This window comes from Stenella coeruleoalba (assembly GCF_951394435.1).
Source record: "Stenella coeruleoalba genome assembly, chromosome: 1".
Lineage (NCBI taxonomy): Eukaryota > Metazoa > Chordata > Mammalia > Artiodactyla > Delphinidae > Stenella > Stenella coeruleoalba.
The window spans coordinates 54120132-54148022 of NC_137169.1; the positions used below are offsets into that span (position 1 = coordinate 54120132).

Here is a 27891-nt window from a genome sequence, read left to right on the forward strand (position 1 = left end):
ACATGTTCATACAAAACATTGTACAAGAATGTTATATACAACATTATTCATAATAGTTAAAAAGTGGAAACAACCCAAATGTCCTTCAGCTGAGGAATGGATAAACAGAAGGTGATATACCCATACAAAAGAATATGATTCAGCCATAAAAAGGAATAAAGTACTGTTACATGTGACAACATGGATAAACCCTGAAAATGTTATGCTAAATGAAAGTCAGTCACATATTGTACCATTCCATTTATATAATATGTACAGAATAGGCAAATCCATAAGGACAGCAAATAAATTATTAGTTGCCAGGGACTGGGGGGGTAGGGAGGAGGAAATTGAGACTAACTGCTAATAGGTATGGATTTCTTTTTGGGGTGATGGAAATGTTCTAAAATCAGATAGTGGTGATGGCTGCACAATGTAATGAGTATATAATAAACCACGGGTGTATACTTTAAAATTATGAATTTTATATTACATGAATTATATCTCAATTAAAAACGCTAAAATTAAAAAAAGAGAACTGAACTGTCAAAAAGTGTATGAGATAATTGGGAATTTGAACAAAGATGTCCATTTGATGATTAAGGAATTCATTCTGAGAGATATAATACTTTTTTTTAAAAAAAATTTATTTATTTATTTTTGGCTGTGTTGGGTCTTCGTTTCCGTGTGTGGGCTTTCTCTCGTTGAGGCGAGCGGGGGCCACTCTTCATCACGGTGTGCAGGACTCTCACTGTCGCGGCCTCTCTTGTTGCGGAGCACAAACTCCAGATGCACAGGCTCAGTAGTTGTGGCTCACGGGCCTAGTTGCTCCGCGGCATGTGGGATCTTCCCAGACCAGGGCTCAAACCCATGTCCCCTGCATTGGCAGGCAGATTCTCAACCACTGCGCCACCAGGGAAGCCCTGATAATACTATTATAGTTTTTTTAAAGTCTATCTTTTAGAAATAATTACTGAAGTATTTAGGATGATATGGATGATGTTTGAGATTTGCTTCAAATCATCTAGTATGGGGGATACTGAAGTATGCGTGGGAATATAAATGAAATAAGATTAGACTTGTGTTGATAATTACTGAAGCTGGGTAATGGGCAGTGCATTCTCCATAATCAAAATTCTCCAAAATCAAAAGGTAAAAAAAAAAGGAATCAATATTTGATAACTGTAGTGAAATAAGGAATCTATAAAATAATCATCAAGGCATTTAAAAAAAATTAGGAGAAAGATTGACGGAGAATTTTATTATGGGTGGATCAGGCTGGTAAAACCAAGACCATTTTGTGCCTCCTGAGGTGATGAGACAGGAACTACACAGACTACCTATGAGGCATTCTTATCAAAATATGAACCACAATCTAACCAAGCCTCTAGTTTTAACTATGAGTTTTATAGGAAATATGAAGATTAGAGAAATCACTTAAAGGACACCACAAGAAAACAATCAACCAAATCTAGAATGTGAAATATGGAAAAAATATTTCAGTTTTTTCCAAAAAATAAATTACAAGAAAAAGAGTGAGATTTTAAAAGATTTAAAAGGAGTTGGGGGAAAAAAAACTCTCAAGGTTCTTAAGAACCACTACAATGTGTAAACCTTGTTTGGATCCTGATTTTAATAAGCCAACTGTAAAAGGACATTTTGAAGCAACTATAGAAATGTGAATATAAACTGGGTGAAAGATATTATTGGGACTTCCCTGGTGGTGCAGTGGTAAAGACTCTGTGCTCCCAATGCAGGGGCCCCGGGTTCGATCCTGGCCGGGGAACTAGATCCCACACGTATGTCGCAACTAAGAGTTTGCATGCCACAACTAAGGAGCCCATGCACTGCAACTAAGGAGCCCATGAGCCACAACTAAGACCTGGCACAACCAAATAAATAAATAATAATTTTAAAAAGATTTTATTAAGGAACTACTTCTTATTTTGTAAGGTATGATAATGGCTCTATAGTTATGAAAGAAGTCATTATCTGTTAGAAATGCATACTGAAGAATATTCTGATGAAATAACATGTCTGGGATTTGCTAAATTCCAGGAAAAAAAATACAGATACATACACACATATATACATTAATATATGTGTACATATATATATAAATAGATGAAGCAAAATGTTAATAATTTTTGAAGCTGGGTGATGGTTACATGGTAGTTCACTGTATTATTGTCTCTACTTTTGTGTATGTTTGAAAGTTTCCATAATAAAAAGGTAAGGAAGGAAGGGAAGAAGAGGGAGGGAGGGGGAGAAAAAGGAGCAGATGAGCCAAATCAATAAGTAAGCCTACAGAATATGAGCTATAATATTTCCTAATGCCCTGAAGTCCCAAGTTCTTTCTAATTTCAGGAGTCAGTAAAAGCCTTATCTCAGAGAGATAAGGTTAGGCCATGGGAATAATCAGACTTAGAACTATCCTACTAACGGTAAGGGAATAATTTCGACTGGGTATGTATGTCCAAATCAGCAAACCTCCCCCAAACTTGCACTGCATTCATTCTAGCAGCATGCCTATTGAGTTGGCCTTGGTAGGAAATATGCTCCTTCCCTTCCCAATCTGCAGCATCTGCTTCTCCCATTCCTTCTCTGAAGTAGCCTGAAAGAGATTAGGTCAAGCTGGCTAGGTATATAACCAGGTAGCCAGCTGTCCCTATAAATTCATCTGGACTGCCATTGGCAACAGTTTGTAATAAATAATTCAACTTTGTTTCTGAAAATTCATCTAGAAACAGTGCTTGGAGGGCAATAACTTCAGCAACCCCAATATTGCAGGTAATGATAAATCAAAACCTTCATCACTCATTACCCCCCAACAATTTGAGAGGTTCAGCAAGTAGTGGTACTCATAGTATATACTCTATATATATTAAAGGAAGATAACAGGGAATGATCCATACCCCTGTTTTCCCTATTAGGGGAATCATAAGGAAAATTACTTTTGCAGACTTGCCCTAACATCATGGAGCATTAATCTCCATGAAGGTCTGTAGCCACATTGGGAACACTGGTATTTGGTAGTTCTAATTATTGCTGGGAGAGAAAACACCAGTTGTTTAGAATGAACAGGCTCCACTTCAACCAACTGGCATATAAAAGCCATCTCCTTTCCTTGGACACCAGAGCCTTCTTCCTTCAGCATCATATGGGTAAGGCAAAATGACCACAAAGTTACTACTAGTTCCTCTATAGCTTCACAGCAATTAGGTGCTCTTAGAGTTATAGGTAATTTTCCTTTGTACGGACTAAGGCAGCCTCAGTGGGATCACTGGCATGTAGGCAGATTCTTGGGAACCAGGCTGCTTCAGGGCTTAGCTGTTACTGGGAATGGATAGAAGCATAAATGTAGCTAAAGAGAGAAGCCTAGATTTAGCACCAGAGCCAAAGCTGTCAGATCTAAGAGCTGCAAACAAATTATGAGGCAAGATACAAAAGCTGAAAATATCAGAAATAATAATAAATATTAGAAATAGGTTAGAAAACAGAAATGTTGAAGGCCCAGGATAGGATGCTAGGAACCTGCATTTAGCAGTTGGTGGCCATGTGGTACCAAGCTAAGTCAACTGGTTTAAAGGTACAGAATTGGGCCAAACATAACAATGTATTTTTCTAATACAGGATATTAGCTGTGTCACTGGCTACCTTGACACATCCTAATCTGGAGAAAAAATGGATAGAAAGCTTGCCATGACGACAACTGTACTTTATGAAAAGGATGAATTCCTAAATGGCCATTCTCTTCCATTCAAATGATGTTACCACCTCCCAAAGAACAGTTTTGGGGCAGGAAAGAACAGTATTTCATTTCAAGCTGGACTACTCATCTACCAAAATACCATTCTGACCAAAGAAACAGATGCAAAATTACAGTCACAGCTGCATTCTGTACAGAACAAGTTGGATAATAGTGTTCTAAATTGCTAATTACACTGCTAATGATTTTTTTAGTGGCATTGCAGTATTCTGCCACCTTTGTTTAAATTTTTAAAAAAAGCATCTAGGAATTTTTAAAAATGGTAAATTGTTAAATACCAGTGAGTCTTCTGAAGAGAAATTCCATATAAAACCCATTTCTTGAAATGGCATTCTCACATAGGAGCCCATTTACTGACTAGCTATTTGTTTTAATTTACTTTCTCACCAATTTACTTGCATTTAAGATTACTAAGGCCATAAGTATCCCAGTATTAGTGTCTGTATCTAGATCCAATATTGGTAATGAAAAGATAATAAACTAGCATATGTCATGATATGCTGGTATTGGTAATGTGCTATGATGAGATTTACAAAAAGTAATAGCAACAGTACAATTTTATTCTTGTTGTGACAACCACAGTGAAATTTATTACAGTGTTAGTATTTAATTGTTTATTCATGCCAGCGTAGCTGAGGGGGTAATTACCTTTTTGATATAAAAATGTTGTTAATGCTTTTATTTCATTTTAGCAGATTAGAGAATGCAGATTAAAGCACTGCCACTGTTCCATCTTTATTTATCTGCATTTAAGTGGCAGAGCATTTTTTTTCTACAAATAGTGAATTAATTTCTACTAAATTATTTCATTAAGGCTTCAAATAATTTGCCCTTTAAATAAAAACCTCAAGCTGGCCAGGAATTTCCATATATTAGATTACAAATTTTATATGTAGAAAATGGTGTACCAATAACAATTATGTCACAGTGGGTTTTTTTGATACTTTTTACATTTAGTATAAGGGTAAATTAGCTGTCAAAAAATTAAAAACACAATCTTATTATGCAATTACAAACTCATAAGTAAATACTTACATTTGCTTTTAACAGATCATCCAATTTCAGTGATCTTTTAACACTGCAAACAAAATAGTTAAAGACATCTTAGATTTAATATGCTTTAAGTAGCCAAGTATTTAAGAGTAATCTATATAAACAAAGATTCTAAGTTACTTTCACCAACTAAAGTAGAATACCTATGAAGAAAGCAATTTTCACAATGATGAAACTGATTTTTTGATAGCATATATCAAGATGAAATCATAATTAAATATTTAGATGGATTTTTATATATGTAGTTTTATATATATGCACCATTATACAATTCAAACACTAAAGTTATATTATAAAATAATCTTAGTAAAAAATTAATATATTTGTGTGTTTTAAAATACCACTAACAAAAATTATACATAAAAGGAAAATAATTTACATACCTTCAATGGAGATGTTGAAAGTATATTATTTGCAGAAATAATACACTAGCTATTAAAATAAAAGTATGAGCAAGGTGAAAAAGTTTTGCACCTTATTCTAGCTTTAAACATGATTCAGTGCTACCAGACTATGACTTAACTGAGGAACAGATGCTCTATGTCTTTATAAGTCCCCAATCCATAAGAAACTATTTTTTGTCTCCTTCACTAAACTGATTCAGGAACATGCCAGGCTCTCTCTGTGCAAAATCTGTTCTGCTAAACTGGATGCCCAGCTGTTGGTGACAATGCTTAGAAAGGAAAGCTGAATATTTATAATACTTTATTTCGTACAGCTGTCTTCTAAAGAGCAGTCATCAACATTTTATTGAACACAGACTAAATGCTCAAAGGAGAAAAAGGTCAATATAAATTAAAACTAGTTTTCCCAGTGACAAATGCAACGTTAAAAGTACTTTCTCGATCTCTGAGAAAAAGAAATTAAGTTATTTAAAATATTAGAAAATTTGAGCATAAAGCAAACAAATTTTATTATAAAGGTTGTACTACAAAAAACAAAACAAAATTTATAGATCCTAGAAAATGACTATACATAAATAAGTGACTACTGACTTTCAAACAAGTGACAGAAGCAGGAATAGAAGAGATGGACAATTTATAAAAATTACTCAGCAATAAATATTAAATACAAAAATTTAATCTATTTAAAATAGTTCACTTAATTTTGCTATTATATCTACATTAGCCTATCACATAACATTATTTCTTAAAATTAACTAAATTGGTTTAAAGAATTACTCATATCTTTTAGAAGTCCACTTGAAATCAATTTAATGTGAATTCTCAATGAAGCAAGAAGAGAACAGAGGTTATGAACAAAAATGGCAGCTAATCAAAAAAAGTACTATATTTAGCTTTGGAATATATATTACCCTATTCAGGTGTGTGAGATGTTTTTTGTATTTATAAAACTTCAAAAGTAGAAATCAAAAACTAAAAGTACACAGTACAGCATTTTTCAGCCTTTGTTTTTAAATGCTGTTAAGATGCAATACTACTTTTTAGAAGTAAATAACCCCCACCCCCGATATTAACCATTCAAAATATTCTTGCTTTATTAGTGATGGCTAATTCGTAGAGAAACTAAATATTTGTATTTAAAAGGTTTCCAGTTTAGGTCCTAGGTTGATCTAAGAAGCCCAAGGAGATATGTAAAAGTAAATAAGAAAGTGATCTGAGTTAGACTGTTATCTCTCACTCTAACAGTTTAGTGAGAATCTAAAAACATGATTTATTGTGGGTAATGTGGTTCTCAGATAATTCAGGCATCTAATATCCAAAAGCTGGTAATAGTTACAAGAATCATAAAGACATTTACTAGACAAGACTAGGAGAAACCTAAGAGATTACTTAGGTCATCCAATAGAGAAGAGTTTAGTGTGATTTGCCCCCTATCACACAGGTTGAGTGAGAGAAACTCAGATTTTACACCCTGTTCATAATAAATCCTTGTTGAATTGAGGGGGAGGAGCTAAAGAGGTAAAGAAAAACAAACCTACTAGAAATTTATGACCATCTATTCTTACCATTCTGGTAGAACTGGGCCCAGTGTCAAGATATCAGTTATTAAATTAAGCACCTACTAAATGCTTTTACCCTTTTTAAAAAACTCACAAACAACTGTAGCATAGATGATGCTAAGTGGATTAGGATGATGTTAACAGAAACAGAGAGAAAGAGACGGATGAAACACACAAAGGAAGGACAGGCAAAACTTGATTAGATATGTGGGACAAATATTTTCCTAAAGTTCTTACTTATTTGCTACCAGTATTAGTTAGCAATTAAAAGTGATATATCTCTGGTAGTTCTGTAAAGTAATAGCAGCTCTTGTGGTTACTACCTTGATTTTAAAAAAATGGGCACCCCCAAATAGGCAAAGAACTCAAATTGACAGTTCTCCAAAGAAGATATACAAATGGCTGGTAAACACAAGAAACGATGCTCAACATCGCTAGTATTAGGGAAATGCAAATCAGAACCACAGACACACAAATCAGAACCACAAGATACCACTTTACAACCATCAGGATGGCTACTATCAAAAAATCCAGAAAATAAGTGTTGGCCAGGATAGAGAAACTGGAACTCTTGTCCTGTGGGACTGTAAAATGGTACAGCTGCTATGGAAATAGTTTGGCAGTTCCTCAAAAAATTAAACCTAGAATGAACATATAATCCAGTAATCCCGCTTATGAATATATATATATACCCAAAAGAACTGAAAGTAGGGACACAAACAGATATTTGTACACCCATGTTCATAACAGCAGTATTCACAATAGCCAAAAGGTGAAAGCAATGCAAGTGTCTGTGGACAGAGGAATAAGTAATAAATTTGGTATATACACATACAAGAGAATATTATTCAGCCTTCAAAGGAAAGAAAGTCCACATGCTACAACATGGATAAACCTTGAAGACATTATGCTAAGTGAAATAAGCCAAGCAAAAAAGGACAAATACTATATAATTCCACTCAAATGAGGTGCTTAAAGCAGTCATGCACCCCAGTGTTCACTGCAGCACTATTTACAATAGCCAGGACATGGAAGCAACCTGTCCATCAACAAAGGAATGGATAAAGAAGATGTGGTACACATATACAGTGGAATATTACTCAGCCATAAAAGGAACGAAATTGGGTCATTTGTAGAGACATGGATGGACCTAGGGACTGTCATACAGAGTGAAGTAAGTCAGAAAGGGAAAAACAAATATTGTATATTAACGCGTATACATGGAATCTGAATAAACTGGTATAGACGATCTTATTTACAAAGCAGAAATAGAGACACAGACATTTATGTATGGATACCAAGGGGGAAGCGGGGGGGGGCGTGGAATGAATTGGGAGATTGGGACTGACATATATACACTACTGATACTATGTATAAAATAGATAACTAATGAGAACCTACTGTATAGCACAGGGAACTCAGTGCTCTGTGGTGACCTAAATGAGAAGGAAATCCAAAAAAGAGGGGATGTATCTATACGTATAGCTGATTCACTTTGCTGTACAGTATAAACTAACACATTGTAAAGCAACTATACTCCAATAAAAATTAAAAGTATATATATATTATAGAAAAGAAAATAGATAGTTGCCAGGGGCTAGGAGGAGGGGTGAATAGGGAGTTACTGTTCAATGGATAGGAAGTTTCAGTTTTGCAAGATGAAAAAAGTTTTGGAGTTGGACGATGGTAATTGTTGTACAACGATGTGAATGTACAGTTGACCCTTGAACAACACGAATTTGAACTGCAAGGGTCCACCTATTCTCAAGTTTTTTTTTTTCAAGAAATACATACTACAGTACTACACAACCTGCAGTTGGTTGGATCCGTGGATGCGGTACCAGGGATACAGAATGCTGACTGTAAAGTTATAGGTGGACTATAACTAGAGTAAATCCCCAATTTACTCAAGGGTTACCTGAACTTAAGTGCCACAGAACTGTATACTTTAAAATGGTAAATTTTATGCTATGTATATTTCACAATTAAAAATAAATAAATAAATTTTAAATGGGCACCTCCCTATTATAACCTAATTACCTCCCTCTTATGGGTAACCTTATAATCTCTATGGCAGGGGTCTCCAACCCCCAGGCCATGGACCGGTACCAGTCTGAGGCCTGTTAGGAACTGGGCTGCACAAGTGGGCAGTGGCGGGCAAGTGAGTGAAGCTTCATCTGCCGCTTCCCATCGCTTGCATTACTGCCTGAACCATCATATCCCCCCACACACACCCTCACCCTGGTCCGTGGAAAAACTGTCTTCCACGAAACCGGTTCCTGGTGCCAAAAAGGTTGGGGACCGCTGCTCTACAGGTTACTTCTCACTTTCAACTTAACCCAAATTTACACCAGTGCCCACAATTTGAATACTACAGTACCCCTAGTACACTTAGGTGTACTAGGTTTAGCTTCACTGGGATCAAAATTCTGGTTGCTACCAGCATTATTGCTAGTGAGAATTTAAGAAAGATAAAGATATGTAGTTTTATATCAACAGGAAAAGAAAAGAAAGTAACCATGTAGAATTAGCCATATTACTCTCTAAGACCATCTTCCACTATTTTATTTAGCTTACCACATGGTAGTATCCTGAATAGGATTCTCTAACTCATCAGAACAGAACAAGTGCATGAGTTTTAGTATGTAACATTAATAACAGCAGTTACAATATTAAAAAAACTATTTTAGAAAAAATAAACTATCATTTGATTCCTAATTAAGAACCAGGAATGACACCTCCAAGACTCATGAAGCAACATGATTTGAGGTTCCCTTAGAGGACTTTTTTTTTTTATATTAAAAAATATATTGCTTAATGGATTATTATAAGGCAACCACCCTTGTAACCATCACCCAGGATCAAGAAATAGAAGTTTGCCAGCTCTCCCCCAAAACCTTCCATTTGTCCCATCTTGTTCACCCCTCCTTTCTCCCACATAAGTAACCACAATCATGACTAATAGTAATACCTCATCCCTTACAGGACTTTTAAAACATTGGATTAAATATGATTTTCAATAGAGCTGAGGGTAAGAGTGTATGTGTGTGGGGAGGAGATAAAATTAGTAAGGCATATAAGACTCAGGAGCCTTGATGTTATGCCAAAATCTTCCCCTAAGGTTGGGCAAATCACATAATCTCACTAAGCTTCATAAAGGTGATAAATAATACTGGCCTGTAAACCAGTGGTAAATTTCTGAATGGAAGATAAAAATATCACTTAGTATATCAGTGCTTCCATTTACTTCTCTCTATAATGGAGATAATAATATTGCCAGCTACAACTACACAAACAGTTTTTAGAGGATTATGGAATATGCTTATGAGATGCTTAGAAATCCTTTGATGAAAGGCAATGGCCAAATTCACAACCCATGTGACTCTTTAGGTACAAATTGAGAAATCTAAAATGATACATTTTCCATTCCATGTATGGGAATGAGCAAAGAAGGGAGAAGAATCTCCTATATCCTTTTGCATTCTCCCTTTCATTCAAGCCTATGCTTTTTTGTGTTCAACACTGACAGAGGTCACATAATAATTCACTAACACAGCATGGGTAAGTGGGATTATTACTCCACTGCATGGAGAAATATGGTCACCACGTGAAAGCAACTAAATAAAAGATTAATCTTGTTATTCTTCATGATAAAACTAGCCAAAACCTTAACCAGTTATTGGGCAACACGTTTATGGTGTCAAAAGTTGCTTTATCAAAAGATTAATAAAGAATTAGCTAAAGAATTTTTACAGACCTAAAGGGATATATTTGGGAATACTGAACCCAGAAGATATATGGATGGAGGTGAGATGTTCTTTGGGTTGAATAAAATGAGAAATGCCATAAGATCATTTCATTCTTAAATGGGTACTCTCAAAAATGAACATTAATAAAACATTCATTACTATTACCTTCTGTGAGAAACATATACATATGTGTATCATCACACATACATATATAAAGGACATGAATAAGTCTTTTAAAAGATTCTATTAAAAGGGGCTAAACAGGTTTATCAGAATTAAATGTGGTAGACTGGTGATATTTTATATACCTTTTTGTATGTATAATATTTTACAACATAAAAATTAACAATAATAAACTAACACTGATGTCGACCTTTTCTCTGAGATTCCAGCAGAGTCATATTTAATTTTTCCCTGACACTGTCCAGATTGCACTAAGGGTTTTTCCATTCCACACCTATAATACTTGTACATGTTCTTCTCATTAAACTTATCAAGTTGCAATAGTATATTTCCTCCCTAGACTAATGTATTTATATCATTAGCATCTTGTCTGTTAACTGGTAAATTATTAGTTCTAAAAATACTTGTTGAACTATCTCTCCCACTAAAATGCAAACTAGAGAGTGTAACATCTGTTCATATTTGAATCCCCAAAGCCCGACACAGTGATTGGCACAAAGGTGTTATATTATATAAATTAATAATCAATTTAATTTTTTTTTACTTAAAACATCAGTCTTAAATTCAAGAACATATTTGAACTCTTGAATTCAAGAACTTGAACTCTTAAATTCAAGAACATATTTAATTCCTTACATTTTTTATAATCCTTCAATTCTATTTAAGGTGCTTTAAATGCAAGTTCCCAAAGGATGTCATATTAACACTGTCTTATCTCTAAGGCAGTCTCTTATATGGATTTGTGTTTTATCAGTTCTGGAAAAATCTAAGCCATAATTTCTCCAAATATTGGCTCTCCTTGATTCTACCTTTCTGAGACTCCCTCTAGAAGAAATTTTAGATTTTCTATTCCATTTTCCACATCTCTAAACATCTATTTCTTATCATTGATCTCTATGCTGTCAGGCAATTTCTTCAGGTCTATCTTTAGTTGTGTAATTCTTTCTTTAATTGTGTGTAATTTACTGTTTAATCCATCCATTAGCATTTTTTAAAACAATTTGATGGGTATTTTGGGGGAACTTTTAATTTTTACATATTTTTAAAGTTAAAAAATATTCTACGAATAACAGTTTTTGATAACCTTTACCCAGACTTAATACCTGTTTACATTTTGTCCCAGTTGCTCTATCATTCTCTATAGAAACATACACACACACATACATATACAATGCAAAATCTTTTTTATGATCCATTGAAAATAAGTTGGAGACACTGTATACCTTTATCCACAAATATTTGTGTGTTTTTCTAAGAACAAGGATATTCTCTTACATAATCACAATACAATCATCAAAATCAGGAAAAGTTTTTGAAATATAATATTAATTTCAGATGTACTACATGATTCAATATATGTATATATTGTGAAATGATCATCATAGTAAGTCTAGGTAAAATCCATCAATCACCACACATAGTTATGATTTTTTCTCTTGTGATAAGAACTTTTGAGATCTAATCTCTTAGCAACTTTCAAACATACAATATAGTATTATTAACTATAGTAACCCTGCTGTACATTACATCCCCAGGACTTAATTTATTACATAACTAGAAGTTTGTACCTTTTGGCCACCTTCCTCTAATTCCTCCTTCCCTATCCCCCATCACTGGTAAACACAAGTCTGATCTCCTTTTCTATGAGTTTGTTCTTTTTAAAGATTCCAAATATAAGTGAGATCATATGGTATTCACCTTTTTCTTTCTGACTTATTTCATTTAGCATAATACCCTCAAGGTCCATCCATATTGCAAATGGAAGGATTTTCTTCTTTGTTATAGCTGAATAATATTCCATATGTATGTATACATATATATATATATATTTCTTTATCCATTCATCCATTGGTGGATATTTGGCTATTGTAAATAATACTGTAATGAACATGGGAGTGCATGTATCTTTTGTTAATGTTTTGATTTCCTTCAGATAAATACCCAGAAGTGGAGTTTCTGGATCATATAGAAGTTCTGTATTTTGAGGAACCTCCTTATTGTTTTCCATAGTGGCTGCAGCCGTTTACATTCCCACCAACACTGCACAGGCTTCCCCTTTCTCCATATCCTTACCAGAACTTGCTATCTCTTGTTTTTTTGATAAGAGCCATTCTAACAGGTGTGAGGTGACATCTCATTGTGGTTTTGATTTGCATTTCCTTGCTGATTAGTGACGTTGAGCACCTTTTCACGTACCTGTTAGCCATCTGTATGTCTTCTCTGGAAAAAATGTCTATTCAGGTCCTCTGCCCAGTTTTTTAACACTTTTATTGGAGTATAATTGCTTTACAATGGTGTGTTAGTCTCTGCTTTATAACAAACTGAATCAGCTATACATATACATATATCCTCATATCTCTTCCCTCTTGCATCTCCCTCCCTCCCACCCTCCCTATCCTACCCCTCTAGGTGGTCACAAAGCACCGAGCTGATCTCCCTGTGCTATGTGGCTGCTTTCCACCAGCTATTTTACATTTGGTAGTGTATATATGTCCATGCCACTCTCTGTGTCTTTTTTCCCGTCTTGCCCCTAGGTTCTTCATGACTATTTTTTTTTTTTTAGATTCCATATATATGCGTTACCATACGGTATTTGTTTTTCTCTTTCTGACTTACTTCACTCTGTATGACAGACTCTAGCTCCATCCACCTCACTACAAATAACTCAATTTCATTTCTTTTTATGGCTGAGTAATATTCCACTATATATATGTGCCACATCTTCTTTATCCATTCATCTGTCTATGGACACTTAGGTTGCTTCCATGTCCTGATTATTGTAAATAGAGCTGCAATGAACATTGTGGTACATGACTGTTTTTGAATTACGGTTTTCTCAGGGTATATGCCCAGTAGTGGGATTGCTGGGTCGTATGGTAGCTCTATTTTTAGTTTTTTAAGAAACCTCCATACTGTTCTCCACAGTGGCTGTATCAATTTACACTCCCACCAACAGTGCAAGAGGGTTCCCTTTCCACACCCTCGCCAGCATTTATTGTTTGTAGATTTTTTGATGATGGCCATTCTGACTGGTGTGAGATGATATCTCACTGTAGTTTTGATTTGCATTTCTCTAATGATTAATGATGTTGAGCATTCTTTCATGTGTTTGTTGGCAATCTGTATATCCTCTTTGGAGAACTGTCTATTTAGGTCTTCTGCCCATTTTTGGATTGGGTTGTTTGTTTTTTTGATATTGAGCTGCATGAGCTGCTTGTAAATTTTGCAGATTAAATTGACAAAGGATTAATCTCCAAAATTTACAAGCAGCTCTGCCCAGTTTTTAAATTGGATTGTTTGGGGTTTTTTTTTGCTATTGAGTTGTATGAGTTCTTTGTGTATTAATCCCTTATCAGATACACGATTTGCAATTACTTTCTCCCATTCTGTAGACTGCCTTTTCATTTTGTTGATTTCCTTTGCTGTGCAGAAGCTTTTTGCTTTGATGTAGTCCCACTTATTTTTGCTGCTATGGCCTTTGCTTTTGATGTCAGATCCAAAAAATCATTGCCAAGACCAGTGTTAAGGAGCTTATGGCTTATGTTTTCTTCAAGAGGTTTATGATCTTAGGTATTACCTTCAAGTCTTTAATCCATTTTGAGTTGATTTTTTGTGTATGGTGTAAGATAGGGGTCCAGTTTCATTCTTTTACATTGGCCTGTCAGTTTTCCCAACACCATTTATTGAAGAGACTGTCCTTCATATTGTATTGTATATTCTTGGCTCCTTTGTTGTAAATTAATTGACAAATATGTGTGGGTTTATTTTTGGAGTCACTATTCTGTTCCATTAATCTATGTGCCTGTTTTTATGTGAATACCATACTGTTTTGATTTTTTATACTTTGTAATATAGTGTGAAATCAGCACGATGCTTTCAAACTTTGCTTTGCTCTTTCTCAAGACTGCTTTGGCTATTCAGGGTCTTTTGTGGTTTCATACAAATTTTAGGATTGTTTGTTCTATTTCTGTGAAAAATACTGTTGGAATTTTGATAAGGACTGCATTGAATCTATAGACTGCTTTGGGTAGTATGGACATTTTAACAATGTTAATCCTTCCAATCCATAAAAATGGAATATCTTTGTGTTTATTTCTGTCTTCTTCATTTTCTTTTATCAATGTCTTATAGTCTTCAGTGTACAGATCTTTTGCCTCCTTGGTTAAATTTATTCCTAGGAATGTTATTCTTTTTTGATGCAATTGTAAAGAGAATTGTTTTCTTAATTTGTTTTTCTGGTAGTTGGTTACTAAAGAAATGCAACTGATTTCTGCATATTGATCGAAATCAGGAAATTTATCATTGATACAATACTACTATCAAGAGACCATATTCAAATTTTACAACTTGCTCCAAAAATGCCCCTTATAGCCAATCCCCCCACCCCTGCCGCCAAGTCTAGGATCCAATCCTGGATCACTCATTGCATTTTATTGTCCCATCTCTTTAGTCTCCCTTACCTAGAACAGCTCCTCCTCAACCTTTCTTTTGTTTGACCTTGACATTTTTCAAGAGCACAGGCTAGTTATCTTTGTAGAAATATCTGTCAATTTGGGTTTATCTGACATTTTCTCATGATGAGGCTATGTGGGTTTTTTGCCATAAGTATTACAAAAATGATGCTGTATCCTTTTGAGAGCATGATAACTTGAGGCACATGATGTTGGTTTCTCACAATATCAGTGATATGTATTTTGATCATTGATTAAGATGTTATCTGCCAGTTTTCTCCAATGTAATATATAAGAAATCTTATATGTAAATATCTTGTTTCCTATCAAACTTTGTCCTAATACTTTTAAAGAACCATTGATGATTTTCTAATCCTATCACTTATATTTATTAATTAGCATTCCACTCCAAGGAATAGCTTTCCTTTCTCTCCTCTTTATTCATTTATTTATATCACTATAGAATCATGGAATTTTATTTAATCCAATGGATTATAATCAATTCCTACCATTTATGTTGATCTTAATTGTCCCAGATTTGGCAATTGGATCATTCCCCTTTCACACTGCCTCCAATGTACCTTATGTACCTGTAATTCTTTGAGCACTTCATTATATTTCCTTATTTGCACATGCACACTCACTCACACAAAATGTTCTCTGCTCCAGCACTGGAATTAGCTTTTGCTTTAAAGAAACTTGGTTCTTTTTAGTGGACAATGGCATTTATAAATCAAAATCTCAGCACTAGGTGTGTTCATTGATACTTATGTCATTGCTTAAAGGCAAGGGACAGAGCTAGAACAGAAAACACACACACATACTTTTCTATCTACCTGGAGTTTAATACATATATTTAAAAATCCATGATTTCATATTGATACCTCCAATGCAAAGGCAACATATTTTAAATTCCTCAGCCTACAGTGAAAGCCTAGCTCACGTTATCTGCAATAAACTTATTCTCTCAAGCGTAGAGCACACAGAAACTAGTTGAAGAAGTGCTAACCCATACTTCTGTGCAAAGCAAATCTATTTACTAAGATTCATTATTCACCTAGTATTCTCAAAATGTATAATGAATACACAGTTGACTCTTGAACAATGTGGAGGGTTAGGGGTGCTGAACCCCCTGCAGTCAAAAATCCACGTATAGGGACTTCCCTGGCGGTCGAGTGGTTAGGACTTTGCCTTCCGGTGTGGGGCTGGGGTGGGGGTGGGGGTGGGCGGAGGGCAGCGGGGTGGGTTCGATCCCCGGTTGGGAAGCTAGGATCCCTCATGCCTCGTGGCCAAAAGGCCAAAACATAAAACAGAAGCAATATTGTAACAAATTCAATAAAGACTTTAAAAATGGTCCACATCAAAAAAAAAAAAAAAATCCATGCACAACTTTATACTCGGTCTTCTATATCTTTGGTTCCACATCCACAGATTCAATCAACCACAGATTATGCAGTACTGTAGGACACATTTACTGAAAAGAGTGGGCATGTAAGTGAACACTCACAGTTCAAATCCATGTTGTTCAAGGGTCAACTGTACAGCTATTTTACTGGGTGTTATATAGTATTTCAATTTAATTTTAACTTGTATTTCCCTGATGTCTAACAAAATGCTTATTTGCCATTCACGTAACTTCTTTTATTAAGTATTGGATCAAGTCTTTGGACCACTATTTTAATAAGGTTTTAATCTTTTTACTGTTGAGTTGTAAGAGTTCTTCATATATTCTTTTTTTTTTTTTTGGCTACTCCACGCGGCATGTGGGATCTTAGTTCCCTGACCAGAGATCGAATCTGTGCCCCATGCAGTGGAAGCACAGAGTCTTAATCACTGGACCACCAGGAAAGTCCCAAGTGTTCTTTATATATTCTAAACTTATATTTAGAATATATAAATTAGATGTAGTCTGATTTATCAATTTTATTCCTTTATGGTTGCTTTATGTACCTTGCCTGAAATTTTATCTACCCCATGTTGTAACAATATTCTCATGTATTTCCTTCCAGAAATTTTACTGGTTACATTTAAGACTATGCTACATCTCAAATTAAGTTTTGTATATGGTATAAGGTGGAAGTCAAGGTTGTTTGGTTTGTTTTTCCACATGGTGTTCCAGAACCAGTTGGAAAGATTTCTCTTTCCCCAACTGAATTACTTTGGTACTTGGTTTGGTTCTACTTCTGGGCTTTTTATTCTTTTCCATTTTGTCTATTTGCCATTAGGCCCAAACCACATTGATTTCATTGCCACTTTACATAGTATAGTTAAGTCTAGGTAGTGTACATACTTTGTACATACACTAAGTCTAGTTAGTCTATGTACTCCAACTTCATTCTTCTTTTTTAAGATTGTTTGGACTACTGTAAGTCCTCAGCCTTTCTATAAAATTTTTGAAATCAGTTTTTCTATTCCTTTAAAATGTTTGCCAGGATTGACAGGAATTGCATTGAATCTGAAGATCAATTGGAGGGCTTCCCTGGTGGCGCAGTGGTTTAGAATCTGCCTGCCATTGCAGGGGACACAGGTTCAAGCCCTGGTCCAGGAAGATCCCACATGCTGCAGAGCAACTAAGCCCGTGCACTACAACTACTGAGCCTGCGCTCTAGAGCTTGCAAGCCACAACTACTGAGCCCACGTTCCACAACTACTGAAACCCGTGTGCCTAGAGCCCATGCTCTGCAACAAGAGAAGCCATTCCAATCAGAAGCCTGCGCACTGCAATGAAGAGTAGCCCCCACTCGCGGCAAGTAGAGAAAGCCCACAAGCAGCAACAAAGACCCAATGCAGCCAAAAATAAATAAATAAATAAATTTATTAAAAAAATAAATATCAATTGGAGAGAACCAACATTTTAATATAGAGTCTTCCAATCCATACATGCCCCTATTTATTTAAATCTTTATGTTCTCTAAGCAACATTTTGTAATTTTCACAGTAGAAATCTTCCATGTCTTCTGTTAAACTTATTATATTTTTTTTTACATAATTATAAATGGAAAAACTTAAGCTTCATTTTCCAGGTGTTCATTGCTAACATGTAGAAATAGAATTGATTTTTGTACACTGACTTTGTGCTCTGCATCTTTGCTAAATAGTTCTAATAACTGTTTTGCAGCTTCCTTAGGATATTCTATGTTCATGATCATATCATCAGCAGATCATCAATTTTACTTTCTCCTTTCCAACATTTATGCATTTCCTTTTTTTTTAGTGCTTTGTTGAATAGAAGTTGTGAGTGGGCGCATTCTTGCCTTGTTCCTAATCTTAGAAAAAGTGTTCAATACTGAGTATGATATTTGTAGGTTTTTCATAGGAAGGAGTTCCCTTCTATCCTAGTTTGCTAAGTTTTTATTTTATCATAAATGGGTGTGTTCTTCGTAGAACTATTAATATGATCTTCTTTAGTATGTACCTATCTATCCACCTATCTATCTATCAATCCACCCAACCAGGAGTCTTTTATTGGTCATTTATATGTCAAGTACCAATATTAGCAAAAAAACCCCAACAAAGGTCAATGTTTCCATCTAACAGAGCCTGTACTCTCCTAGCTTGCCTCTTCCCATAGCGATTCTTTCCCAACTCTGTAGAGCCACAATCACAGTTTAAGACAAATCTTATTCTAAAGCACGGCTCCAGCAACAAGCTGGTATCTTCAAGATTCTTCAGTTCAGACACTGCCAGGAAAACTTTGGGGCAACCAGGTCCTGAGGCTGTTGTGTTCCATCACTGTCATGATCCCAGAGTCCTCACTCACCAGAAAGCTCAATCTTCAGCTGGCACAGCTGAGAAATGACAGGTACAATGGGAACTGTCTTTTCCTGAAATGCTGTAGATCAGTTACAGCAAACAGAACAGTGATCATCAAGGAAAACTGTCACTTTGGAATCCTTTTTGACCAGAGCAGTTATGTAGAAGCAGCTGCATCTTCGATTAGGACCATCTTTTATTCTTTTAAAAACAATAATTGATTTTCAAATATTGAAAAAACTGCATTCTTGGGATAAATCCTACTTGGACATGATGTATTGTCTCTTTTACAACTGCTGAATTAGATTTGCTAATCTTCTGCTGAGGATTTTTGATTCTATGTTCATGAAATACATTGGTCAGCAATGTTCTTATAATTCTTTTATTGTATTTTGGTATCCAGTTAGGGTGGTATCAGTGTTATGAGGATTAAATGAGTTGGGATATATACATATATACATATAAACATATATATATGTCAATCTATATATATTTAAATCCAGTCTGATATTCTGTACCTTTTCGTTGGTGTCTTTATTGCACTTAAACTTAATGTAATCATTATACAGTTGGGTCTACATTTTGCTACTTGTTTTCTATCTGTCTCATTTGTTTTTTAGTCCTCTGATCTTCCTTTCCTGCTTTCTTTTGATTAAACATTTTTTAGTATAGCACCTCAATTCTTCTGTTGTTTTTTATGTATTTTGGGGGTTATGTATTATTTTTCTTTGTATTTTTTATTAGTTACTCTGGGGCATTACAATATGCCTTTTTAACCCATCACAGTTCATTTAGAGTTAATACAATACTACTTTACATAAATATAAGAATCTTACAATGTTACTGTCCATTTCCTCTGTCCTTTGTGCTATACTGTTATACATATACATGTTATAAAACCCACAATAAGTGTTATAAGTTTTGCTTTAAACACTCACATCTATTCAAGAAGTTACAAGCAAAAAATATACACAGTTGATCCTTGAACAACATGCGTTTGAACTGTGCTGGTCTACTTACACACAGATTTTTTTTTCGATAAATATACAGTCAACCCTCCATATTCATGGGTTTCACATCTGTGGATCAAGATTTCCATCCATGGTTGGTTGACTCTGTGGAGAGAAAACCCTCGGATACGGAGGACCAACTGTTTTCATTGTACTATACCATTTTATATAAGGGACTTGAGCATAAAATCTGTGTGATTTTAGTATAAGTGGGGCCTCCTGGAACCAATCCTCCACAGATACTGATGGACAACTATAGTCTTTTATATCTTATCACATATCTACCATTCCCAGTATTCTTCAAATAGATGTAAATTTGTACTTGATATCATTTCCCTTCAGCTCAAAGAATTTTTTTTTTAGCATTTCTTCTATGCAGGTCTGCTGGTAACAAATATTGTTTTTATCTGATAATATCTTTATTTTACCTTCATTTTGAAGGATAAGTGTCTACATATAGAATTCTGGGTTGAGGTTTTTTTCCTTTTAGCACCTTAAAATGTCATTCTACTGTCTTCTGACCTCCATGGTTTCTGATGAGAAGTCAGCTTTCATTTGAATAGTTTCCCCTACAGGTAAAGCATCAATTTTCTCTGGCTGCTTTGAAGATTTTCACTTCATTTTTAATTTTTATCAGTTTGACTATGGCATGTATATGTACATGTGCATAGACAAACACATATTTTTTATCTCGACTGGAGTTTGCTGAGCTTCTTGGATCTGTACTTTATGTTTTTCAGCAAAAGTGAGAAATTTAGGAGCCATTATTTCTTAAAATACATATATTTTTTCATTCCCATTCTCTTCTATTTCTAGGACTCACTTACATATATTAGACCACTTGATATTGTCCCAAAAGTCACTAAGGCTCTGTATTTTATTTTTTCAATTAGATCATTTCTATTATTCTATCTTCAAGTTCTTTTCTTGCACTATAAAGCCCACACAGTAAATATTTTCATTCTACGTATTGTACTTTTCAAATACAGAATTTCCATTGCGTCTTTTTCTCTTCTGAGATTCCCCATGTGTCCTTTCATTATGACCATTTTTTTCCCTTTAAGTTCTTGAACATATTTATAGTGGGTGCTTTAAAGTCTTTGTCTGCTAATTCTAAAATCTAGGTCATCTTGGGGTCAATTTCAATTGACTCTCTCTCAACGAGTCATATTTTGTTTCTTTGCTTGTCTGGTATTATTTTATTGCATCTTGTACATTGTAGATGATGTGACATCGAGACTCTGAATTCTGCTTTCTTACTCTTAACAGTGTTGTTTTGTTCTAGCAGGCATTTAACTTGAATAAACTCAGACTCTAAAATCTGTCTCCCCAGTGATGGACAGCAGCTGAAATCACTGTTCAATTCTTTCAGCATCCCAGCTGTTACTTCTTGCCAGGCTTCATGGAGAATCCCTAATCCATGTGCAGTTAAGGAATCCATCAAGGATTCTGGCAGTTTATAACCAGATTTTGGGGCTACCCTCTTTTTAAGATTTTCCCTTTACTTGCCAGCAATTCTGGTAATCCCAAGCTCTTAACCCAGCTCTTCAAACAAGTAAAACTGGAGCTTTCTCGTTGAGTTTAGCTGTACTACATCATATGGACTGCCCTTGGATAAAACAATATAAATGCAAATTTTGCACATTGTAGTTCTCTTCTTTCAAGGGTCAACTCCCCTCCAATTTCTGCCTAGTATGGTTGCTTTCCAGTGCCTTCAAGAAGTTACTTTTAATATCTTGCCCAGAGTTTAAAATTGTTATCTATGGAAGGTTCAGTTCAACACAATCTACTATGACATGTAAGTCCATCTACTGAGCTTTTATTTCAACAATTATATATTTTTTGTTTCTAAACATTTTAATCATCCTAGTTTAAAATTTGCCTGGTCATTTTGGGTAGTCTCATTACTTGCTAATTTTTGTGATTCAACTTTTTATTTAAGTATTCTGTTCAATTATTTCATATTGTATCTCAGATAATTCCATTTTGTAAAGTCTTTGGGATCTAAATCCATTGATTACTATGTGTTTTAACTTTCACTCATGGTAGTTTGTTTCCTTTTATGCTTGTTTATCTAGATTTTGGATATTCGGTTGATCTTAACCTGTGAAAAAGTAGGGGCCTAAACAGAGGATGCTTCCTCCAAAGATGTACATTTAATTTCACTACTAGCCAAGGGATCCATACCAACTAGAGATCATTTCAGCTCCCTTCCCAGCTTAAATGTAGTCTCAAGTTTAACTTCCTTACCTTGCCTATAGCCCAAGGCTTAGTCTATCAAGCACAACATGGATATCAGTATTTATATTCAGGGTACTCTGCCTTTCATCTGTGCTTACTGATTACGGATCTGGTTTTGGCTATTTTTGTTTCACCTCTTGAGATTTAACTTCCTCCAAGTCCAAGGAGGCAATAAAAAATATGATTTATGCAGGCTCAAGTTGCTTTTTTTTTTTTTTTTTTTTTTTGCAGTACGCGGGCCTCTCACTGTTGTGGCCTCTCCCATTGGCTCCGGACGCGCAGGCTCACCGGCCATGGCTCACGGGTCCAGCCGCTCTGCGGCATGTGGGATCTTCCCGGACCAGGGCACGAACCCGCGTCCCCTGCATCGGCAGGCGTACTCTCAACCACTGCGCCACCAGGGAAGCCCTCAAGTTGCTTTTGACTGATAGAGTCTGAGAGATTCTTGTCTGCCATATGCGGGGAGTCCTTCATGTCACTATTACAAGGCTGTATTATAGCTTCCTCATTTCTGTCCTTACATTTTCGGCTGACTTTTACAAGCAGGAAAGAATTGTATTTAAAATTCATGTTTTTCATACTTATAGCAAGTACTAACAACTTCAATCTTCTTTTAAAATGTACTTATAATTTTAAAGTAAATGAATTAATAGAACTTTGAATATCTACTATGATTCAAAGGGTGTTTATTAAATGGTTAACTTTTACTTAACCTGACACATCACTTCACCCCCCACAACAATAAAAATCATTGTACTTGGCGCTATCATCAGCATGACTACAAACCCAAATAGGTGCAATAAAATAGCTTATCAGACCCAGAATATTCTTATATTCATTTTCCTTTATCAAGGAAAATAAAACGTATTTTAAAGTTCTCTCAGAAAACTCCCAGATTTTTATGAATACATCATCAGAATGGACCCCACAGGAATACTGTTAGCCGTTTCCTCCAACACTAAAGCTATTCCAACTTTATAACCTTAACTCAGTCTATAGCTTGGAACAGAATAAAATTAACTCTTACAGGAATAGATGGAATGTCCTTGGCTGAATTAGCATGATAATTCACACTAATTAGAAAGATTAAGCAAGTGATACGAGGAATCTTTATAAAGGAAAAAATATAAGGGGGGAAAAAGCACTAGAAGGGGATTTGATTATTTACAGAAACAGCTATCACAAAAGTATGTTTCACTTTAGTATTATGCAAATATAAACATGGTGTGAAATTTGTCTATAAAGATGAAATCTCTTACAAGCAGCAAATTTATAATTCAATTACTATTTAATGAGTAACTACACTAATCCACGAACTCACTGAGTAACAATCTAAGGGTCACACAGCTAGTAAAGTAGCAGAACCAAGATTCAAACCCTGGTTTGTCTCATTTCAAAGTCTTAAAATGCAAAAAATAAATAAAAAAATTTTTAATTAAGGTTTCAACCTAGATAGAGAAATGATGATGCCACTAATTTTATAATGTACACAGAGGAGGAGCAAATTTGAAAGGGATGATGATTAGCCTAATGAAACCAGGAAGAGCATTTATCCAATTCATTTGTTTTCCCAGTTCCAAGATAGCATCTGCCTTACAGAACCAAAGAGAAGGCAGAGAAAACTATACTTATTGAGAATGTAATTCAAGATAAGTAATCTCTAAATCCTTTAAAAACATTTTAGGTAGTATTTGATGCATACTAAAGAATACATGTATAATGATCAAGTTATGAAGCATAATAAGAAAATAAACACCCATAAACTCACCACACAATTTAAGAACTAGATCATTACCAATATGGATGGGTACACCTGTATGCTCCTTCTCTATTATGTCTGCTTTCCCGAGAAGGCAACCATTAAACAAAATTTTGTATTTATCATTTCCCTGTTTTTCTGCCCTTAATAATCTTATCATATAGATACAGAATCCCAAATTAAAGTTTTTCTTGCTTGTTCTTAAGCTTTATAAAGATAATATGCTATATGTAGTTTTCTACAAATTGGTTCTTTCACCCAGTATATTTTTAAGATTCATCCATCCACTCTATTGGTATTGGACATTTGTTGTTTATTACTCATTTTAGATTAATTTAGGCCATGTATATTTTCACAGTTACTTATTATATTTTTTTCCTGTCAAGGTTTAAAGAAATTAGAAAAGAGATATATCACACAATCCAATACCCAAAATACCAAGTACCAAAAAGCCAACATCTCAACATCACTTAAAAACCATACGACTTTCACATGTAACTTGCCAAGATGACTTTTTGCACCACCATTTGTGACCCTGCAGTTTAACCACATTGAAAAATAAAAGTTTACTAACAATTGTGGAGATCCTCTACTAAAATACTTTTGCATTATTTAACCATTAATTTGGTCTTATATCACTTTGCCAAAATAAACTCAGTGAAGTTGCTATATATTTAAGATGTCAACCTCAACTTTAAAGTTATGTATTTATTGCCAAAATTACTGCAGACACTCCTAATATAACATGTGTCTGTTAATATGTTAAGAAAACAGTTGTCCAAAAGGTCCCCATTTAACAGTTTTTTTTGGGTTCCCTACTATCTACAGCAGAACAGGAGCATAGTTCAGAAAGTATCACTACTTGTTAAGCAAACACACATGAGTTTCCATTGTATTCCTATTTGGCAGGGACTTTGTTACACTTTCCTCACAGCTTTGTATAAGTGCTAACTGGGTTATTTTTCTAGTGCAAGAGTAGTGAGGCAAGTCTTTTAGCTTCATTTTGGGGAAAGGAAAACCTCTTTAATAATCCATACCTTTTAAGGGTATAAGTGAAACATATATTTATTGATACCTATGTGTAGGACAGGTTATTAGGTGCTGAGTTCCCTAATCTGGAAAGTAGAGATAACAGCAGCGCCTACCTCCCAAGGTCCTTTTTAGGATTCAATGAGAAAATGTAGGGAAATTGCTAAACACAGTACCCAAATCATAATTAAACATTCAACAAATGTAGGTTATTATTTCTGCAAATCTTTCCACTTTCATGTCAGTTCCTATTTGATACAGATGTCCCTCCTCCCACCCTGTGTTACTTTGCCTTTGCTCAAACCTGAATGTAACGGAGAAATAAGTTACTCTAGAAGCACGCAAGAGAGGGTACCTAAATCAGCCTGGGGACAAGAGGCAGCCAGAGAATTTCATGTGTTATATATTATCCCCACCCCCACCCCAAAGAAAAAGTTCTTTACAGAGCTTAAAAAAAAAAAGTCTCTATTGGGCAGTGATAAGCAAGAAAACTGAAGCCCGGAGGTAATAAAGCGATTCGCTCAACGTTGGATAGCTCTTTACAGAATGGGCTATGCTGCCTCATTTGAGAGCTGGAGTTCAGGTCTCTTGGGACCCGGTCCATGAGTTCTGCCACAAGTTTATATGAGCTCACGACACTAATCTAGGCATTAAATGGCTTTATCAAATTATACGGCGTGATGCAGTCTACCCTGTCCTATTCTCGGTATGTTAACCATATTTGAAATTATTTCAAGCAATACATCACTAAATATAACTCACAGCCTATAAAATCTGTCAGAAGCCTTGTGGAATCAGAATTAAAGTGGAGAAATACTACTGGATAAGTAAGGCTGGAAGGGAAGCAGACGTAGGTTGAGGGAACCAAGCACTAGGAACTGTCGGAGGAAAAGATAAAGAAAAAGTACAAAAACTAGGAAAAGAGAAAAGGTTATTGGGCTACATAATATCTATTCTTCTTGCTCACAGAGGGGCCCAAACACAGCAACACCCGGGGAGGAGATACTTACGGCATTTCGACATTCAGGGACGCACCCCTGTCGCTGGATAAAACCACTGAGCAACCTCTTACGAAAACAGAGAACCTTCGGAGAGAAACACTGAAGCCTGAAAAGCGCGGGCGAACGGTCACTCGACGCTGTGCCACACTCCACGCGGCCCGCCGGAAACACTCCCCCAGCTACAAGGGATCCCAGTGTATGCCGGGAAGGGGGGAGGAGAGTCTACGCCTAGGACAGCTCTCAGCCCTGCCAGGGCAATGCAGGACACTCTCTCACGACTCTGACCAGAAGGCCCCCGATAGATGAGAGGCAGAGCCATCTCCGTTAGCTCTGGAGTAACTATCCCTAGGTTTCTAGCCGGACCATTTGGGTAGGTACTCCGTATCTTCTTTCCGGTAGCGGAGAGGTGCAGTTGCCATGGTAATTAAAAGAAGGCCAAGGACCTTCCGGCCGCTGTGAGAGGGTTGCGGAATCCGTGAGGAGAATTGGCTGCGCTTCCTCGTTTGTGACCTGCAGTTAGGTAGCAAGCAGCTCGCTGTCTGTCTCTTCGCCCGCTCCGTTCGTCACTGTTCGGCTTCCCTTTCGCCACCTGCATCTTTTATCTCTCTGTCATACGTACACTTGCTCCATGTCTGTACTTAAAAATGTAAATATAAATGCAGTTTTATTCCCAGAGGAATACAAAAAAATAGATGTTGCCGGAGATCAGCTGTGAAGGTATTTTACTATGTAGGGACGGTGACTGGATGGCTGTTTTCCCTTGGCCCTTTAGAAGCCTTAGGTGCTTGTAAACAGTTTATTTTTCTTGCTATTGTGCGACTGCTTATTTATGGAGCGGTTCGCTGCAATGTACTCTCTAGGCCCTTGTCTTGGTCTTGGGCTGGAGTTTTAGATGCAGGAGGTTTCCAAGCCTGAGGGGCGCAATTATATATTTAATTATATATTTAAGCTTCAGTTTAGTCTCTCGTTACAGAGAGGGAAAAAATAGCATTCTGGAACATTTCAACCATGGGATTTCCACGTGAGGGAGTCACCTTATTTGGAAAGAGCATTTGAGGACACTCTTAAAAAAATATTTACATTTTTAAATTGCTGGCTGCAAAACGAACGTTCATTCTCCCTTACTTATTGGAACAGTTTTCTTTCACATTTGTGAGGAGATGTGTGCATGCGTATGTGTTTAAAACTGTGATGCTTAATTATAGTGATACCAATTTGCAGTAACCAGACTGTGACACCACATCCCTTCGGGGTCCTTCTAAATGTGGTGTAAGATGAAAGTGTCAGGCAGGCCGTCTGTGTATTATAAATAGGGTACTTCATCCATGATAAGCGATTATTATCTATCTTTCCCAAGTGTAAAAGACCTATATAATTCAAGAAGGTGCAAGTGATTTAGGCCTCCTGAGTAAGAATCCAATGAGTCCTGAAGGGGACCCTACCTGTGTCGTCTTATTGTTAAACTTGAAATATTCAATTTATTAGGTTGGAATGTATTTTTGGAAATCAGAGCTGGGTAAAATAATGTTGGAAGCTGTTAGACCTCCAGCACAATTTAGGGCCTCATAGTAACTGTTGTACAAGAAGCCTTCATTCACATTAAAAAACGAAGAAACTGTTATCGAAATTTGCTGCCTTTTGCTACTTACTATTAGCTGGATGACTCTCTGTCTCTCAATTTCCTTATCTGTAAAATGGGCAAAAAATATCTGACCACTGTAGTAGGTATAAATCAAGATGTATGACAGTTTTTTAAGCTCTTATGAGCAGAGGTGCTATATAAACCCCCCAAATTATTATTATTAACATTATTATTGGTAGTAATGGAACACAGTAAAACCTCAGGATAATGCTATAAATGACTGGATTTTTTAAATTCAGTCATTTAAAATGTGGGGCTGAATTACTGAGATGTTAGTGAAATGACCTGGTTGATGCTGCTGTGGAGATG

At 35.7% G+C, this 27891-nt stretch overlaps 2 protein-coding genes across 5 annotated transcripts in view; one reads left to right on the forward strand and one right to left on the reverse strand.

The window, feature by feature from the left end:
• Positions 1-26070, reverse strand: part of ITGB3BP (integrin subunit beta 3 binding protein) — an 88763-nt gene extending 62693 nt beyond the window's left edge. The window contains exons 1-2 of the mRNA XM_079899479.1: positions 25950-26070; positions 4784-4826 (exon numbers count right to left, since the gene is read on the reverse strand). Of these exons, the coding sequence (XP_079755605.1) occupies positions 4784-4826; positions 25950-25954 (48 nt within the window). The 5' untranslated portion in view covers positions 25955-26070. The remainder of the gene's footprint in view (positions 1-4783; positions 4827-25949) is intronic.
• Positions 26071-26179: 109 nt separating this feature from the next.
• Positions 26180-27891, forward strand: part of EFCAB7 (EF-hand calcium binding domain 7) — a gene marked incomplete at its 3' end in the record, with an annotated part of 50779 nt that continues 49067 nt past the window's right edge. For 2 of the 4 annotated variants that reach the window (XM_079936460.1, XM_079936459.1), the window contains exon 1: positions 26180-26310. In XM_079936460.1, the coding sequence (XP_079792586.1) occupies positions 26243-26310 (68 nt within the window). In that variant the 5' untranslated portion in view covers positions 26180-26242. Of the gene's footprint in view, positions 26311-26358; positions 26461-27891 lie in introns of those variants that run through there. The other 2 variants (XM_079936461.1, XM_079936462.1) reach the window with 2 other exon arrangements.